The following is a 20,813-nucleotide window of genomic DNA, read 5'->3' as shown; positions in this document are numbered from 1 at the left end:
TCACTTTGTTGTGAAGCATAATATCAAATTAAAGACTACAAGACTGGGGCCCATGCTAATACTATTGAGGGTACTGGGAGAGGGGAAAGGATGTCAGATCTGTTATTTGGAGGGTTAAATGTCAGTATTTCATCTTACACCTTACAGGCTTTTCTTGATATGCACTATCGACAGGAAAGTATTATACAACGGCACTGAATTTTTCAGGTCCTGGCCTGTAAGTCAAATGAGGGTGGGTGGCAGGCTTTTTGGTTGTTGTTTTGTTTTTGTCTCTCTTTTGTCTAGTGGTGGAGTCATTTTCTGCAAGGATGGGTGACAGCGGGTTTTTTTTTTGGGGGGGGGGGGGGAGGGGGGGGGAAGAGTGAGAGATTCGGGTGGGGTTCCTTCATGTGTAGTGTTGTCTTCTATTAATTCAGGTGTGTTTTCTTATTGTTTTTGTATTTTTAAACTGGTTTCTGAATTGTGTTATTTTGTTATACCTCACCTCTGTTCTTTATTTTTTGTGTTATCTGTGTTTATGAGTCTCACTCTACATCAATGTCCACATCCTGCAAACCACTGGGAAATCCATAGCAGAGGTTACATGCCATTATACCAGTTATTACGGTTTTTTCCTGTTCCATTCATGTATGTAATGCACAAAAAATGACTGTTTAAATACAATGCACACTGTAATTAACATAATCTTGTCCTCAAGATCCCTATGGGAGCAATATATAGGGGATTTTAGTATATTCCTTAAATTATTACTTAAAGTGTGGCCTTGAAACTTTGTAAGTAGACTTCTCTGGGGGTGGGTTGCATCTCTCTTCAAGAGTCTACCAGTTCAATTTCTTGAACATATCTGTGACACGCACCCATGGGCCAAAAACCTGTGACCATTCATACTGCTGGTCACTGTATATGTTCAACATCCCTTTGGTCCTGGTAAAGGTATGGGTCCCACACACTTGAGCAATAATTCAGGATGCACTACATGAGTGATTTGTGGGCAATCTCCATTGCAGACTGATTACATTTCCCCAGTATTCTGCCATATGCTTTACCCATGACTGAATCTATGTAATCAGTCCCCAACAACCGGTCTTGCCTTCTCATCCCATCCGATAAGTCTCCCGATCCACGGTTCTGGGTGACTTTTCTAAACTGTACCCCTTTCCCTAAACCTCTCCAGTACTTTTTCTTCACCCCTCTTCCTTCCCCTTTAACTCCTCTGCCAGAAGGAGTAGATTTTTTATCTCTCCATTTATATTATATATAATCATTCCATTTCATATCTCTACAAAGTGTTATACCCAGGTGTTTGTACAAATTTACTGATTCCAACTATGATTCACTGGGGGAGGACACGTCACTTATTCATTTTGTGAAGTGTACAATTTTCCATTTCTGAACATTTAATCCAAGTTGCCAATCTTTGCACAACTTTGAAATCTTATCAGAATCTGACTGAATACTTATGCAGTTTGTTTCAGACAATATTTCATTACAGATAACTTCATCATGTGTAAAAAATCTCAGGTTACTATTAATATTGTCCACAAGGTCATTAATATACAACACTAACATAAAAGGTCTCAATATATTTCTCCGGAGCACACCCAAAGTTATCTATACGTATGTCAATGATTCTCCAACCAAGAAAACTTGCTATGTCCTCCTTACCAAAAAATCCTCAATCCAGTCACAAGTAACGCTTGATACCTCATTGACTGTACTTTTGATAGAAAGCGTAGATGTGGTACTGGGTCAAATGCTTTTTGCAAATCCAGACTACTGCAATTATGTGACTGCCGTGATTCATAGCTTTCAGTAAATCATGTGTCGAAAGTGCGAATTGAGTTTCACATGAGTGGTGGTTTCAGAATTCACACTGGATGGCATGTAGGAGGTTATTCTGTTCGAGATATCTCATTATGTTTGAAGTCAGAATATGCTCTAAGATTCTACAACAAATCAATGTATTGAATGCTTGATGGAAATTTTGGTAATCACTTCTGCTACTCGTTCTTGTAGATGGGTGTCACCTGTGCTTTCTTCCAATTACTGGACAAGGCCTTTTGTTTGAGAGATCTATGACAAATTATAGTTAAAAGTGGGCTAACTCAATCACAAATTCATTATAGACTCTGAAATGGATGTCGTTGGGCCCTGGGGCATTCTTCAGCTGTTTCTCAAAGCTACAGACAATTATACTTCTATCGTTAGCCTTTTTCGGTGATACAAGGATTAAATTGGGACAATTCTCTTGGGTTTTCTTTTATAAAGGAACATTTGAACACAGAGTTAAGCATTTTTGCTTATGTTTTGCTATCTCAATTTCAGTTCCTTTCTCACCTGCGAGTAGCTGGACATTAATTTTAGTGTCACTAACAGCCTATATACGTAATCATTGCTGCTACAACTGCTTCTTGGTCACTGATTGTATTTCTTGTTATGAGTATTGGACTGGCCTTTTGTCTTTTTGTAGTGTTACCTTTTTTTCTTTTTTCTTTCTTTCTTTCAAGTTGAACTATGTAGCTCAACTGACGCTGGTACCAGTTACAGTTTCTTTGTTTTTATTCTGCATTCTTTGCTTTTCTAAAACACTTTTTTTTATCATGTTTCTGTCAACTAGTGACATTACTGTGGTTTTGCAGTTGTTATGTCAGATTTTAGTTTGTTCACATCCAAAACTCCCCACTTTCTCACAATAGTACCATTAGCTCCAACATTTAATATTAAGAATTTGTACGAGTCTGCGATTGATGTTTATATTTTCGTGTTATGATAACATCTAAGGTTACTGCTCCACATTCTGAAATTGTGTTTGTGTTGCATCTTAGGGCTTGGTATGATGCCTGGTCAAAGGTGACAGATAGTATGGAATGCTCTTCTTTAACCGTACCTGGCATGGAATGAATCCTTTTAAGTAGAGAACATACATGTTCAAGGAATCTGAAGAGGATAACCATCACATGCAATAATAACTACACAAGACTTTCACCTAATTAGCAGCCTCACTGATGAGAGTGAGTGCTGGAATTTACCAGGAGAAAAAAAAAAACCTTCAACTCCACATTCAAAATCCATAGTTTTCATTAACATTCCATCGTATTTCATTCTCGCAGACATTTGCTCAAAATGTACACCGCACAGTAACACACACTTTTTCCTAAAACAATTTTCAATATGACATTTGAGCATCACCTTTCCTACATTTTTGTCAGCTTTCATCATCTATGACAGAAATACCACACTTGTTTTCTGTGCACAGTGAGGAATAAGGATACACACAGTATAACACATAAAACAAGCCATTCCGAGACATTAACGGGGGAATATTTTGGCTGAAAGTTTGTGTAACTATCTGTGCATTTAAAATGTAATTGTTATTTAAATACCTTGTGATTTGCTTTACAGAACAAAGAATGACAATTAGATACCAAATGTGTGCCTCTTCTTGCCTAACATTAAAAATGAAAGCAACGGTCAGGGAAGAACACATAATACAGTAAAACTGTCAGATTCACTTGCCTTTAAAGTCAAGAACTTAAATATTATAAGGTGCAATCAAAAAATTTCGATTTGAGTATATTTCTGCAGAGTACATGCAATGTAGCACAACCATGATGCACATACATAAGCACCGATATGTAGACAAGGGATTACTGTGGCATTCATGTCTTTCGCCATGCGTGTGGTAAATATGGAAACATTAACTACAGCCATGTTATTACCAAATGCATCCCACCAGGACTGACATGCTATTATTCTTTTCTTGCCTGCCATGGTAGACTTCCAACAGAGAATGAAGATTTAGTATGGAGCAGCATGGCTATTGAAAACCACCACTGTGGAATGATGTGCCGAGTTCTGTGCTGGTCGCGATTCGATGCAAAACTGTAAAACTGGGAGGCCAGCCTCATCAAAGTGGAAAATACTCTAACACCCTCTCTATAGCCCTGATCTGTACCCATGTGATTATCACATCTTTGGTCCATTAAAAAAGACCCTGAAGTGTTGTTGATTCCTTTCGGACGAAGGTGTGCAGCAGGGAATTAAGGGCTTCTACATGCAGAAGGAAACAGTGTTTTACCAAATGAGTATGTTCAACCGGGTGCATTGATGGGATGATTGCCTCAATGCTAATGGTGATTTTGTCTCATTGACATGCTGAAGATGGACTGCAAGGCCATTGAATGGAAACTTTTTGATCACCCCCTATAGTTCCACTTGCCAAACTGGTCTATGTGAGAACTATTGGCTGGGAGATCCTCAGAAGTCAATCAATCATTTTAGACTTTTTTTATTTACATGAATTGGCACCTTCATGAACTAATTCATTTATGATGAATTAATTGAGCATATAATGAATTCTGCTGCAATCTTTGGCTCCTACCAAAAAATTTTTACACCTATGATACCTCTTCATTTTCTCTATATAAAGGTTTATTGGTAAGAACCTCAAGGTCTCAAAAGACGACAACACGAAAACTACAAGACATAAAGAAAACACATATTAGCATATGCACCATCTTTTCTAACCTTTTAATTCACATTACACTGTGATGTGGCAAACATCAATATGCACATGCACTTCATTGAAGTTGCCAACACGAATTACCTGGGAAGAAGCCACAGCAGCCTGCTTTGGAAAACGTTTCACTGGGTTGCCTATCTGCAGGCACAAACTAATTCAATGCAACAATATAGAATGGATGATTTGCCTACATGTTTTGACACACCTGCCCCTTAGTACAACTAAGCCATGGCACACGTTATAAATCGAAACCTAGAGATATTCCCTAGCCACTGACATATGTCATTAGATTAGATTCAGTTTTTGTTCCACAGACCCAAGAATGAGATAATTCTCATAGGTGTAGAACATGTCAGAAAGTACAAGATAAAAAACATAAAACATTTGAATACTCATTACCCTGATCATTTGTCAGGAAACCGTCGAAATAGGTGAATACATCACAGTGAACTGGAACTGCTGATATTTACAGAATTAACAGAATGAAACATAGTTATGCAGTTTTAATAAATTTTTTCATACACAAAATATCTAATTACGATTGTTGTGACCAAGTGCTGTCAAAACTGAAATCTAACGGATATTTCTACTTAAGCTGGTCTAACAGTCTCTGTTAAGATATTTATCTATAAAATAGAAGGAGTTGCCTATCAAAACGTCTTTCACACTCTGTTTAAATTGTGCTTATCTGAAACCAAGTATTAATGGTTGCTGGCAATTTATTGAAAACAAGTGTTCCTGAAAAGTGGGCCCGTTTTTGAACCAAGGTAAGTGATTTAGTTCTTTATGTAGTTTGTTCTTATTCCTAGTATTGATACTATGTGTTGAGCTATTGGTTGGAAATAGATATATATTACTTGCAACAAATTTCATTAAAGTATAAATATATTGAGAAGCAGTTGTTAGAATACAAAGTTCCTTGAACAGGTTTCTACATGATGTTCTTGAATTTACACCACAAATGATTCTTATTACACGCTTTTGAATGCTAAAAACTTTTGTTCAGTTTGACAAATTATCCCAGAATATGATCCCATATGACATAATAAAATGAACGTAAGCACAGTGCTGCAAATACACACTTGTTTAAGCACTACAGCAATTCTGTGGTATGCCCTTCTCAACTGAATTTATTATAGAGTTGTAATACCAGAAATTTAACACTGTCAACGTCTTCAATCTGCATCTCACGCACATGCTGGAAAGAAATCTCTCACAGGTTCCGCACTGCATATAGTGGGTCTTTTCAAAGCTTAGCTTTAAACCATTTATTACTGTCAGTGAAAATTTGATTAGCAGCCATTTCAAACAAAACAAACTTAGCATCTGGCAATATAACAGACTAGAGGTCATTAATGTACACTAGAAAATGCAACTGACACAAAATGGAACCTTGAGGAACACTGCATGTAATTAATTCCCCATCAGATGAAGACAGACTGCTTACTGCACCCTTTGTTTCCTGATAGTTAGGTAAGACTCAAATCATTTCACAACACTGCTGGTAACACCATAATATTCTAAATTACTTAAGAAAATGCTGTGATTCACACAAAGGCTTTTGTAAGGCCACAGAATGTGCCAGTAGCCTCTAATTTGTTACCTAATGAATGAAGTACATTCTCAGTGTACATGTAAATAGCTTTCTCTATATCAGAACCTTTAACAAATCCAAACTGTGACTTGGACAATATACATTGAAGAGCCAAAGAAACTAGTACATGTGCCTAATATCGTTTAAGAGTTCTGCGAGCATGCAGAAGTGCCACATCACGTCGTGGCATGAACCCAACAAATGTCTGAAGGAGTGCTGGAGGAAACTGACACCATGAATCCAGCAGGGCTGGTAAGAGTACGAACGGGTGAGGATCTCTTCTGAACAGCATGTTGCAAGGCATCCCAGATATGCTCAATAATGTAAATGTCTGGAGCATTTGGTGACCAGTGGAAGAGTTTAAATGCAGAAGTGTTCCTGGAGCCACTTTGTAGCAATTCTGTCACACTGTCCTGCTGGAATTATCCAAGTCGGTAAAGAATGCCCAATGGACATGAATGGATGCAGGTGATCAGACAGGATGCTTATGTTCTCTATGTGATCAAAAGTATCCGGACACCTCGCTGAAAATGACAAGTTCATGGAGCCCTCCATCGGTAATGCTGGATTCAATATAGTATTGGCCCACCCTTTGCCTTGATGGCAGCTTCCACTCTCGCAGGCATAGATTCAATCAGGTGCCGGAAGGTTTCTTGGGGAATGGCAGCCAATTCATCATGGAGTGCTGCACTCCGCCACAGGCCGTGCATTACGAACTGGTGCTTGATCGTGTTGAAAGACGCAATCGCCATCCCCGAACTGCTCTTCAACAGTGGGAAGCAAGAAGGTGCTTAAAACATCAATGTAGGCCAGCGATGTGATAGTGCCATGCAAAATAACAAGGGGTGAAAGTCCCCTTCATGAAAAACACGACCACAACATAATACCACCACCTCCAAAATTTACTGTTGGCGCTACACACGCTGGCAGATGACATTCACCGGGCATTTGCCATACCCACATCCCGCCATCGGATCTCCACATTACGTGCTGTGATTCATCCCTCCACACGTTTTTCCGTTGTCCAATCATCCAATTTTTATGCTCCTCACACCAAGCGAGGCATCGTTTGGCATTTACCGGCATGATGTGTTACTTACGAGCAGCCGCTCAACCATGAAATCCAAATTTACTCACCTCCCACCTAACTTGCAGTGGATCCTGATGCAATTTGGAATTCATGTGTGATGGTCTGGATAGATGTCTGCCTATTACACATTACGACCCTCTTCAACTGTTGACGGTCACTGTCAGTCAACAGACGAGGTCAGTCTGTGCGCTTTTGTGCTGTACGTGTTCCTTCACATTTCCACTTCACTATCACATTGGAAACAGTGGACCTAGGAATGTTTAAGAGTGTGGAACTCTCACATACAGATGTATGACAAGTGACACTCAGTCACCTGACGATGTTCGAAGTCCGTGAGTTCTGCGGAGTGCCCCATTCTGCTCTCTCACGAGTGTCTAATGACTACTGTGGTCAGTGATATCCAGTACTGGCAGTAGGTGGCAGCACAATGCACCTAATGAAAAACATGTTTTTGGGGATGTCTGGATAATTTTGATCACATAGTGTATGTTAACGAGTCCTACCTGCATGTATCAGGGGTCCCATATCATTCCAACTGCACGTGCCCCACATTATTACAGAGCCTCCACCAGCTTGAACAGTCCTCTGCTGACATGCTGGGCCCATGGATTCATGAGTGTCTCCATACCCGAACACATCCATCTGCCGATACAACGTTAAACAAGACTCGTCCGACAGAGCAACATATTTCCAGTCATCAACAGTCTAATGTCAGTGTTGACAAGCTCAGGCGAGCCGTAAAGCTTTGTGCCATGCAGTCACCAAGGGTACACGAGTGGAACTTCGGCTCCGAAAGCCCATATCGATGATGTTTTGTTGAGTGGTTTGCACGCTGACACTTGTTGATGGCCCAGCATTGAAATCTGCAGCAATTTGCAGGAGGGCTGCACTTCCATCTCGTTAAACAATTCTCTGGTCCCATTCTTGCACAATCTTTTTCTGGCTGTAGCGATGTCGGAGATTTGATGTTGTACCAGATTCCTGATTTTCACGGTACACTCGTGAAATGGTCATACAGGAAAATCCCCACTTCATTACCTCCTTGGAGATGCTGTGTCCCATCACTTGTGCACTGACTATAACATCAAGTTCAAACTCACTTAAATCTTGATAACCTGCCACTGTAGTAGCAGTAACAGATCCAACAACTGTGCCAGGCACTTGTTGTCTTATACAGGCACTGCCGATCGCAGCGCTGTATTCTGCCTGTTTACATATCTCTGTATTTGAATATGCATGCCTGAACTAGTTTCTTTGGCACTTCAGTTTATTACTTGCAGTCAGATTCTCGAGGAGACACTTGAACATAATCTTTTCAAAAATTTTGAAAAGCTCACAAAAGTGAAATTGGCCGATAGTATCTCTTTATCCCCCTTCTTGTAAAGAAGCTTAAATTCAGCATATTTTGGCCAGTCTGGAAATGATGCACTGATAAAAAGAGATTGATTACACAAACAACTTAAGAAAGAACTCAACTCGCATGAGCACACACTGATAAACCTCACTGATATGTTATCATAACCACTAGAGCAGTTGGATTTTAAAGATTTTATGATGAATGCTACTTCTTTGCGAGATGTGAATGTCATCTGCATTTTACTGAAGTTATCTGTAAATAATGGTCTCAGATACTCCATTGCACTGTTTACCAAACCCGATGACACCAAGTTGTCAGTAACAGAAGCGAAATACTTGTTTAAGACGTTTGCACCCTTATTTGCATTTGTTACCAATGTCTCGTTTATTTTTAGAACTATCTGTTCCTCTTTCTTTTTGACCCGACCTTTCTCGGTCTTCACTATATCCCATATTGCTTTTATTTTGTTGCCTGATGTAATTATCATTATCTCATAATAAAGCTGCTTTGATTTCTGGGTTACTTGCTTCAATAATATGCAGTATTCTTTGTAATGTAGTACAACACTAACATCAGAGCTGTTCCTAGATAGTGGATACAGTCTCCTTTTTGTCCCACTATTTCTTTATTCCTTGTGTAATCCATGGTTTGTTTTTAGACTTCTCTTTGGTTAAGTTACCGCTAGGGGAAAACAATTTTCAAAAGAGGAAGTAACTTTATTAATGAATGCTTTGTATTTTTCACTTTAGTCAGAAGTACTGTAAACATCTATCCAGTTCACGTCTTTGAGCAATCTCCTAAGTTCTCCATTTTTGACTGATGTATTACCTTCCTGTATTCTGATTTACCAAATTTTTTATCCTGACAAGTTTCAATGTTTGATACAAGGTGCTACATGTCATGATCAGATAGCCCATTTACTATTGATTTTGTGATATCGACTTTTTTCCTAGGTTTGCCTACAAAGATATTATCAATAGCAGTCTCAGAGCATTTGCATACCCTAGATGCAAAGTTAACAGTAGGAATTAAATTAAATGACAGTGTCACTGATTGCAGTAGTTGTTCATTGATGGAACTTCCCCATAAATCCAAATTAAATTCACCAGCAAAAACTTTTTTTTTTTTTTTTTTCCTTCTGCGAGATGAGACAATAGGGTTTATGAAGTTAAAGTTTCCTGAAGGTGCTCTATATATACTTACAATTAAAAGGACTTATGAAATAGTACTTCTGTTGCATAAGCTTGTAAGTGCTGCTATGAGTGAAATTTATTAATATAAATATTCTTGAAATCAAAACAGATTCTGACAAATGTGGCAACTCTTCCTTTCTCCTTATTTTCTCCACAGAAGTAAAAAGCTAACTTGAGTCCTGTAACATAACCTGTGGTCACCTGAGGTTCAGAGAGGCAGCTTGTATCAACTGGTTCACTCAACTCTAATTCTTCAACATCCCTCATCCTCAGATATTCTAATGCAATAAGGGTAACTGATTTTGTGTACTACCTGAATCTCAACTAGATGAACCTAATTTTTCTGTCAATTTTTTAACACCTCCAGTTCCAATCAAAGGCTGTCTGCATGAATTGTGTACATTAAAATTTGGTTCCTGGTTGCCTGTCTTGTCAATGTGAATGTCGTTTTCAGCACGTCTCTGAACATCTTTTGTTTCTGCCCTCCAAACCCTTAAAAAACTGCTGTTCTGTGTCACTTGTAACCAGTGGTACTTTACCACTTGTGACAGACCCCCCCCCCCCCCCTTAAGTTATTTGCTATTAGCAAAGACAGTTTTCCCTTCCCATTTCTGTTGAAGTGAAGGCCATGAATGGTATAGTTCCACCTGCTGAGAGAGTCCACAGGAACCACACCGATGTGAGAATCGACACCTGATCCAAGCAGCCGTTCCACCTGTAAATTAACTCTCCTAACAGAAGAGTTTAAATGAGGCCGGTCATGGTGCCTCAGAACTAATACAAGTCCAACACAAGTATATCTCTTTGTTGAAGCTATCTTTATCAGGTCACCCTCAACTGAATAATTAGGCTCTCTGTCTATGTTGCTGCCCGCCCTGCCCACTATTGCCATGGAGTCTTCCTTTGTGAAGTATATGCAGAAGGAACCTACATCTTCTATCACCTGACCAAGACTTGCAATACGTTTAAAAAAAACTGTGACCTGGTAACATGACCCTAGTTCATCCTGCAGATGTTGGCCAACACATCTAGCATGTGAACTACCTAGCAACAAAACTTTCTTCTTAGTCTTCTTCACAATTTTTTCTGACTTCTTACTTCTCAAACACTTTCTGAAAGTTTGTTGCGTCCTGTCGACTTCTACATCTACTTGTGACTCATCAGTTTCCAACTGTGACAACAGATCAAACTAGTTTTCCACATTGACAACAACACTGTCTGAGAAAGTCCTATTCCTATTTCTTATATAACCTGTTGTGACTTCCCACCTCTCTTTTCCCTTCTTCCCCCTTAACCTTTCCAGATCTTGCTTTGTCTTATCTAGTTCCACCTGAAGGGCAGCAATCTTCTCCTCCTGTTCCACTGCCTTCCTGTCTCTATAGCAAATCCCACACAACCAATCAGCCTTGTTTACTTCCCCAATTCCCATGCCCCTAGTCACCCACAAGATAGAAACTGCAACAATCCTCACATCACACCCAGAACTAAAAATCCTACAGTAAGTCATACACTTCTCACTCACAGCAACAAATTTTAGCTTTAGTCTAAACAAGAATAACTTCCTAGACTACTCAATTAATATAGGCTTATTAAATTTCTTATAAAGTTTGGCCCTAAATTCCGGATACTAATTCAAAACGTCTGCAAAAATAGAAATGATTAAACATTTATAGTTTATGCGACAAAACAAAAGCAAAGCAAGAACTTGGCCTACACCATACAAACTTTTCACTTATTTCTAAACTTTTCACTTCGGCTACTTACTAGAGGATCAAATGGACAGCATGTATGGATATACTAACAACTCAAACTGTACTTTACTGAAATAATCATGTAATTTACAATGAACGATAACACTAACAAAACTTAGTCCAAAATTCACACCTACAAAATGTTTTATTTTTCCAAAAAATTTACAAAATATATGAAACCTTCAATTGATAGCTTACAACAGGTATTAATTCACTTATTTGTGATATAATATTGCCTTAATTAATTGTTATTACTCAATTAAACACTTCTCTTTACAAGAGCTCTGAATGTCTTTTAGTCATGCAGTCGTCATCTTAAACCCTGGAGGTACTTATGAATAAGCCTGTATTCCCAAAAAAAAAAAAAAAAAAATTAAATGCTTCCCTTTGCTTTGGCATTTGTGAAGTAACAGTTGTAACATTTTTAAAAGAACCCCAGACTCCATTCCACATGTAATTTTTCTGTTGATAAATACAACTGACATTTCCAACATCCTATGTTAACTATGTACAGGCTGCCCCCATTCTCTATCCCTGGCCACAGATGTGAAGTTCTTGTATTCAGTTCTCAGTGAACACTTGTAATTCTCATAGAATGGAAAGGCCTGGAATGGAGTGCACTTGGCTTCACATTAAACGAGAAGTACTTAAATATATAGAAATTGTTGCACTGATAACCACAATGTAATTATACCTCCATATTCTTTATGTAAAACACAAACCTCTTTCAGTTAACTACACAAAAAAATTCTGCCCACTATCTGACATTGCAAGGTGCCATTTGAGCTGTCAGAAAGTTTTTAATTATTAAGAAAAACTTGTTTATTCACAGTGTCTGTTACAGGAGACAAGTGTTTGCTTGTTAGTAGATCACAACAATTCAAATTTTTCCACTTTAATTGTTTTGAATTTCACATGTAAGAGTGTGTAGTGAATTCATGCTGGATTATGTAAATTTATAATTTTGTGTGCTGTGTGTAAGCAGGGCTTTCATTGTTGGTCAAGAAAGTGAGACATACATTGTAAGACTTGTTTTAGCTATCAGTAGCTGTTTGCTCAAAGTAAACGGTAATGAAGTGCTGGTCTGTGCATTGTGGACACCATAAGCTGACGAAAGGATACTGCAGTTGAGTCCAAGCAACCAATCAAATCCAGTGGTTGGAAATTATGAAAGTCCATCAAATTATGAGCACTAATTTTAATAATGAGGGCTAATTTGTGTGCAGTGGAGTGGTGACAGAAACTTTATTTGCTGAACAATGACAAAGATAGGCCCTAATGACATTCATACTGTGAAAGCTGCTGAAAGTTAGATTAAGGCACAGTGAAAAGACAACTATACATATTGGCTTTTGGCCAAAATGCCTTCTTCTGAAGACGGAAACACACATACACATGAGCACAACTCGCTCACACATGACCACTGTCTCTGCCCACAGCAACCAGAGATAGTTGTCATGTGTATGTGAGTTGTGCTTATGTTAATGTGTATGCATTTCCTACCTCCCAAGAAGGCCTTTTGGCAGGAAGCTACAAAATACATCAGTCTTCTTGTTGTGCCTATCCACAACTCTACATCTCTTTTGTATGGCATGTAGTAATCTATCCTTTTCATAATATTGGTGTTGTTCCATCCTGGGCTTGTCAACATTTCAATCGATATTAAATCTAATGTTCAGAATTTTAATTACTAATTTATTCAGCAACAATATAGTTAACTATTACCTGAGCAATGTGCTCCCTGAACTCCATAAAGTAAAGTGGCACATAACCAAAGTTAAATATCCAGTAAATTGTGTTGCAAGTGTGTGATTCTATCACAGTCACATATTTATCCAACGATTCAAAAAGAATTATGTAGTACTGCCTCCCTTATACACTCCTGGAAATGGAAAAAAGAACACATTGACACCGGTGTGTCAGACCCACCATACTTGCTCCGGACACTGCGAGAGGGCTGTACAAGCAATGATCACAAGCACGGCACAGCGGACACACCAGGAACCGCGGTGTTGGCCGTCGAATGGCGCTAGCTGCGCAGCATTTGTGCACCGCCGCCGTCAGTGTCAGCCAGTTTGCCGTGGCATACGGAGCTCCATCGCAGTCTTTAACACTGGTAGCATGCCGCAACAGCGTGGACGTGAACCGTATGTGCAGTTGACGGACTTTGAGCGAGGGCATATAGTGGGCATGCGGGAGGCCGGGTGGACGTACCGCCGAATTGCTCAACACGTGGGGCGTGAGGTCTCCACAGTACATCGATGTTGTCGCCAGTGGTCGGCGGAAGGTGCACGTGCCCGTCGACCTGGGACCGGACCGCAGCAACGCACGGATGCACGCCAAGACCGTAGGATCCTACGCAGTGCCGTAGGGGACCGCACCGCCACTTCCCAGCAAATTAGGGACACTGTTGCTCCTGGGGTATCGGCGAGGACCATTCGCAACCGTCTCCATGAAGCTGGGCTACGGTCCCGCACACCGTTAGGCCGTCTTCCGCTCACGCCCCAACATCGTGCAGCCCGCCTCCAGTGGTGTCGCGACAGGCGTGAATGGAGGGACGAATGGAGGCGTGTCGTCTTCAGCGATGAGAGTCGCTTCTGCCTTGGTGCCAATGATGGTCGTATGCGTGTTTGGCGCCGTGCAGGTGAGCGCCACAATCAGGACTGCATACGACCGAGGCACACAGGGCCAACACCCGGCATCATGGTGTGGGGAGCGATCTCCTACACTGGCCGTACACCACTGGTGATCGTCGAGGGGACACTGAATAGTGCACGGTACATCCATACCGTCATCGAACCCATCGTTCTACCATTCCTAGACCGGCAAGGGAACTTGCTGTTCCAACAGGACAATGCACGTCCGCATGTATCCCGTGCTACCCAACGTGCTCTAGAAGGTGTAAGTCAACTACCCTGGCCAGCAAGATCTCCGGATCTGTCCCCCATTGAGCATGTTTGGGACTGGATGAAGCGTCGTCTCACGCGGTCTGCACGTCCAGCACGAACGCTGGTCCAACTGAGGCGCCAGGTGGAAATGGCATGGCAAGCCGTTCCACAGGACTACATCCAGCATCTCTACGATCGTCTCCATGGGAGAATAGCAGCCTGCATTGCTGCGAAAGGTGGATATACACTGTACTAGTGCCGACATTGTGCATGCTCTGTTGCCTGTGTCTATGTGCCTGTGGTTCTGTCTGTGTGATCATGTGATGTATCTGACCCCAGGAATGTGTCAATAAAGTTTCCCCTTCCTGGGACAATGAATTCACGGTGTTCTTATTTCAATTTCCAGGAGTGTATTAATAATGAATAAGGAGGCTGTTAGTTCTGGCTGTGTATGTGAATTAATGTTACTGTGTTAAATTTGTTTTTTACGTCACATGATTTTGCTTTCATGCGTAGTGTAATTTTGTAATAATCAATGGCATACTTACGAAATGCACAACGTTGTAATTATGTTATAATCTAAATTCTGTATATATATAATTCAGTAATAATTATTTCATTATACTGAACATGGTACTATACTGATTACTAGATTTACAGCACTACATGATCTCTAAGAATAAAGTGTGGTGTGACACTCCCCATTATGTTGCAATCAGAGCCAGTCAACACAGCTGTATGGACTAAAACAGAGCCTAGATATCTTCCTGTGGAATCTAACTCCAGTCAATTTCTTGATGAATCCACACAGTTTCAAAAGTTATTGCTAAGGGACAGTGATGATGAAATTGCTGAGCTATCACATCTCAGGCTTGTTCATCATATAACACATCAGGTGAACAAGTAGGGAAGCTGAAGTAGAGTTGGAAATTTGTTTCACATATGATGTGCACTGTCTTGCTGATGTAAGGCTTGTAGCCTGAAGGAAAGGAACTACTTCGAGCTCTGAAACCTCACCGAGATTTCAGCTTCCATCAATATCTAGGAGTCAAGATCGCGCATGATGCATACAATGATATAACAAATCATGACATATAGTGTCTGGCCACCATGCAATAAAATAACACAATCACCAAGACTGTGGTCAGCAAAAATGTGGCCATCACAACAGGACAGTGTGAAGTAGAATTCACTGGGAAACACCAAACTTTGGCACATAGTGAATCAGCAACAGCATTCATCCAGCCAATATAATATACAAGAATTGGAAGCCAATTATGATACTCATCCCCTGCTGTGGCTGTATTGCATACCCTATACTCACTTAACCATGCAAGTAACTTCCTTAGTAACACGCACACATCACTGTTGTAGCAGAAACCCATCTATAACCAGCAATGTCACTGTAGAATAAACCCATGCTTCAAAGATCAATCATTCTGGCTCATTCAGATTCCCTCATTTGCTTATTTTGTACCTTCTGATAACAACACATCCTAGGACCTGCTATCATGTGTATACTTCAGTAGACAGCACTTTAATTCCTGAGCTTGGTGAAACTCTGATGTTAACAATGAAATGAGACAAGACACTTCTGGAACTATATGCCTGCTGTCTTTCTACAATCATGATCAATTATTCCTGTTAGACTACTGTACACATTCTCCAAATTTGAACATTCTTCCTCACTGTAGCAATTTTCACAAACACTGGTATATAACAGTTAATGGTCTGCAGGGTTTCCAACTGCCAGACTAAATCAATTGATTAAAATACTGATGCTGTGAAACAGAGTTTCTGAATTTCACAAATTCACTACATTCTAAGACTTAAGACCAGCTGCTAGTTTGTAGTTACATGTCCCATAGATTATTTGAAAGCTTTTTTTATTGAAATGATGTGGAGCAAGTCAGTTTACAGAACATGTATACATGTTTAGTGTTAACATTTGTTAGTTGTACTTATGGAACTTCACTTAAAAACAATTAATTTTGTTATTATTATTCTGATTATGCAGGGTACCAGTTTTAAAAAAGAAATTTGTCCATGGAATAAGAGTTAACCAGGAGAAATGACTTCAGGTTAGACTTAAAACTTGATTTGCTACCTGACAAGACACTTTATGTTATTGGGTAAATGATCAAAAATTTTTGTAGCTGCATATTGAACTTCTTTCTGCGCCACTGACAGCTGGTGCTCTGTTACCACTCCTCCACATACTATGCTTATCTGATATGATGGGCTATATTTATTATATATTTACTGCAGTAGCAAGCACATTTACTCTGGCATAACAGAAAAAAATGCAGCCATCTTAAAAATTCAAAGGAAGAAAGATGTTCGGTTTGTGGGGTGCTCAACTGCGCGGTCATTAGTGCCTGTACCAAGTCCCAATTTTTACACAGTCCAAAGGAAGAAAGAAAAGAAGATTAGGATTTAACAGTTCATTGATATGGAGGTCACTAGAAATGGAGCACAACAGCAGACTGATAAAGGAAATTAATCTCCTTTCCAAAGGAACCACCCTATCATTTGACTTAAGCAGTATGAGCAAACCACTGAAAAGCCAAAGTTAGATGGTTAACCAGGAATACTTTTAAAAAAGTTGTTTATGGGGAGTCACTCTGTAGTAACGAACAAAACAAGTAAGGAACACAAATTATCTAATGGTTCTTGCTGCAGTCCCAAACATTCAGACGGTGCAAGATAAGAATGGGAACAGAAAAATTTCACTTTGAAAAAGTTGTTATTTCACCATACATAATATCGATAAGTTATTTGTCTGTTACCCACATATGTTTCATTTATGCCACTGTTCTTATAGTTACTGATGGAAATTATTTATCCATGCACCATATGAATAAATATTTATCATACTAATCTATTTCATACATTAGAAACTTGAGTTTGCCAGTCTCTACATCACAAGATCAGTAGGGCCTATTAGTAACATATTTATCCAATGATCCCCTTAAAATTCACAGGTAGCCTGTTTCAAAAATAGGCTCTATGTACAACTCAGCATAAAAAAAGGCTTTTTATTGGCTGTAAACACTATTAAATAGCAGCCTACCTATATAATCTCTCATGCGAGTGTAATGATTTGACTATTACTATTGAGGCCCCTGCAAGATTGTTTTTTCTTAACACACATACTGCGAGAGCTGGTTCGAGAGCATTTTTCACACAAACGACTTATCATTTGGTACCCCCTCCCCCCTTTGCCTCGCTAACTTTCACCCATGTCAGTTTTCATGACTTGTCTCTCTCAGCAGGGTCCATGAAGGTGCCACTACGAGCTGTGACAGATCCTGTATTGAAATTAATCTTACAGCTGTGGCACCGCCATCAGCTTGGCGCCCCAAGCAATGGCTTGTCATTTTGGTATCACCCCATCCCTGACACTGAAACGTTTCATGAAATATGACATACAACAACTGGTATTTGAAAAAAACTTTTTTAAAGTCACATGAAAGTAAATGGAATTGCATGCTGCAAGACTCCAATTTCGTGACTATACTCGTATGAACGTTAATCTAGTTGTGTATATCACACTTAAAGAAAATATAAGTTGAAGAATGACACTGGCATACTAACCAAGAAAATAAATACCAACAGTGTGAAAAACATACACCAGCAAAAAGGCTATAAGGCATTACTGAACTGTCTGTTGGTATTTAGAGCAGATCTTGATTTGCAATAATCCTCGGTTTATTTCTGAAAACTCATGTGCCAAATACTATGCACTTTTACAAACGTGCATAATCACTAATTTTATTTGCTGTATTAGAAAACACAGCAAAATTCTGCAACCCTCTCCTTCTATGGCATATTCGGATAGCAACGCCGTTAAAATACTTCTCCTTTCTTCTCATTCCATTGCTTCCTCCTTTTAAAATATCTTGTTCTCTTCTCTGTTAAACTACTCTCCTCGAAACAGAAAGTACTCAATGTTAGGCTAATAAGTACAGGACGATGAGGGGGCACAGACACCAAATTTCGACCACTACCCGTTTCGAAAATGTTATCCGAGACTATTTAAAACAAATTAGTCAGGCCTTAAACGAAACTGGAGTGTCTTGCGGCTTCTATAAATACGTAGTCTTACACTTTCTCGAACTCGTTTTCTTCTGCACAAACTGTGCACTTTGTAATAATAAAATGCACTTTACCCAAGGACTCTTAACCAAGATCTCAACCACATCATTGCAGAAGGCTTTTGCATGTTGTCTGACAGTTCCGATCAGATGTTATCTGTTGCTCATGGTCGACTACATACACTAAACGACTCACCTATAAATGCCGTCCGTTAATCTACACGCCGCGAGCGCTGCGTTCTTTACTTCCTGAACTGAGAATGCCCTCCAATGAAGGTGTCATTTTCTTTTATTTCAAAAAAGGAGCTCTATCATTCTTGCATAACGCACATGTTATCTCTTGTACACAAAAGAATGAGTACAGGCAGATGAAGTGTAAGTACGTAGCTGGCTATCTATGACATCGTATTTCTTGAATCTGTCAGCCTCTTTTTGTTCTTCTATAATTGTTTCCAAATTCCCCAGATCAATTTCGAAGATTTTCTTCTGAAGCGGAGCCGGACTTAATTTTCAAACAGAGATTCATCGCAGTTTTTTAATACCTCCTCAACTATCTCACATCGAATTTCGAAGGGCATTCTATTTTATTTATTTCCATGAGCGCGATACCGACAACTCACCGTTCCTCTCCATTTGCTTGTTAAAAGTTGTTACTGTTGGTAATAGGTATCATTGTTCGAATGACGGAGACGAAAAAAAGTCGATTCGTACTGGACATCACAAAAGGGGTAGTCAGAACACTCCACGATGCATTTCAAATGGCAGCATTCGTACAGTCTGTATCGCACAACGACAACGGAACTGGACTGGAAAAATGTTGACGACAACGATACTCGCGAAGAAACTGCTTAGCCTTTATTCAGGTAGGGGGGGGGGGGGGGGGGGGGTCGTGTCGTCATATGCTAACATCAGTGGTTAACCTACTGTCAACCCGACTATGGCTTGATCACTCCTGTAACAGTAGTAGATTTGGTTGTTCAGAATGTTTCGTTTGATTTTGTTGTTGTTGCGTATCTTCTTAACGTTTATTTTATAGTTTGTTTCATTTTTCTGACGCATTGCGAAGGTTTGGGGTGAAGGCTTGACTATTTCTCCTATATGTTTTCGTCCGCAAAAGAGACCAGAAAACTGGACAACGGAAAAGCGTACGCTGCATGTAACTAAGAACATAAATCGAGGAAACAATTTTCATTAGGTAACCTGTTTTAACAGTGAAAAAGTCGGCTCTATTGAAAATACTGCTGTTTTAAGCGTAGTTTGCCATTCACAAAGAAAATCAAACACAATGGATAAAGGCCAATTAACAGTGGCCGTCCCGTCATTGTCACTTTACGACAGAACATGCCTAACGCAATTCAAATGGCGACTTTCACACAGGCTGTCAACGGACCTTCACGTCAAGTCACTTAAAAGTTTCTCGGTACGAAAGTTTTGACAGTGTCGTCTGCTAACACTTTTCGTCGCGCTCGCTCATAAAATATTAGTGGATATTGCGCTTTTATGGCTTCTTTATTTTTATTTTATTGTTTATTATCTGTGGCAAATTGCAGATGTCCCATGACAATTTGGATATTTTTTTCTCCACTGAGCGTTCTTCCACAAACAAGGTTATGTATCCGAAATCGAAAAATCATTTAGGCTTTGCAGTAACAGAAAAGAGCTGATGCCCACACCGTATACGATTATGAAGCAGATTTATTAAATAACATCTTAAGTGAAAAATTCAGCTCTAATGAAGCATAAAAATACTGACACTATTAGTTACGTAAGGAGAAAACATAATGGTTAAGGTAAACCGGCTCCATTTACTCCTTTATAAAGGTGTGTTCGTAAGTATATATCTTCACTAGCAAAAAAATTCGATGTTTTGAAATGTTGTTTTGTAGAGACTGTAGCAGTTCGCGATCTGTTCGCTCGTGGCAGCTAGCGATCAGCTGATTTCAAAAAGTCAGCTGAGTTCATGCGCCAGCCGCAAGGAGCGCTGGCAACCGACTGCTCTTTGCTGGGGTGCAGACCTTCCATGCGGTGAACTTTTTCTTTGCTTCTTATCTTTTTACTTTTTCTCAATTGTTAATTGGGACTGTATGGTTAATACTGACTCCGCTTAATAGAACTTTTTTTCTTTTACTATGTTAGATGTATGCCACACTACATGTCATTAGAAATAAAGTGTTGAGTTTAATTGTGCAGTTTGTATCTGGATGATAACTCATAACGTCACTTTCACCATTTGGTACTGGTCTAAGCGAATTGATGTGACATGACGTGACAGACAGTGTGAATACACTCTGACCTGAGGGTGACATGACAACCAGCGTGAA

At 39.6% G+C, this 20,813-nt stretch overlaps 1 protein-coding gene across 5 annotated transcripts in view; it reads right to left on the bottom strand.

Annotated features, from left to right (window-relative positions):
• Window positions 1-19,226, bottom strand: part of LOC126475062 (cytochrome P450 9e2-like) — a 122,860-nt gene extending 103,634 nt beyond the window's left edge. The window contains exon 1 of one of the 5 annotated variants that reach the window (XM_050102621.1): window positions 19,113-19,226. Coding sequence is in view for 1 of the 5 variants with exons in the window: in XM_050102616.1 (XP_049958573.1) it covers window positions 18,568-18,620 (53 nt within the window). In the remaining 4 variants the exon portion in view is untranslated. The other 4 variants (XM_050102617.1, XM_050102616.1, XM_050102620.1 and 1 more) reach the window with 4 other exon arrangements.
• Window positions 19,227-20,813: the final 1,587 nt, after the last annotated feature.

The sequence above is a fragment of the Schistocerca serialis genome, chromosome 4 (assembly GCF_023864345.2).
Source record: "Schistocerca serialis cubense isolate TAMUIC-IGC-003099 chromosome 4, iqSchSeri2.2, whole genome shotgun sequence".
NCBI lineage: Eukaryota > Metazoa > Arthropoda > Insecta > Orthoptera > Acrididae > Schistocerca > Schistocerca serialis.
Note: the sequence above shows the minus strand (reverse complement) of the source record. Positions and strands in the feature narration are given on the sequence as shown.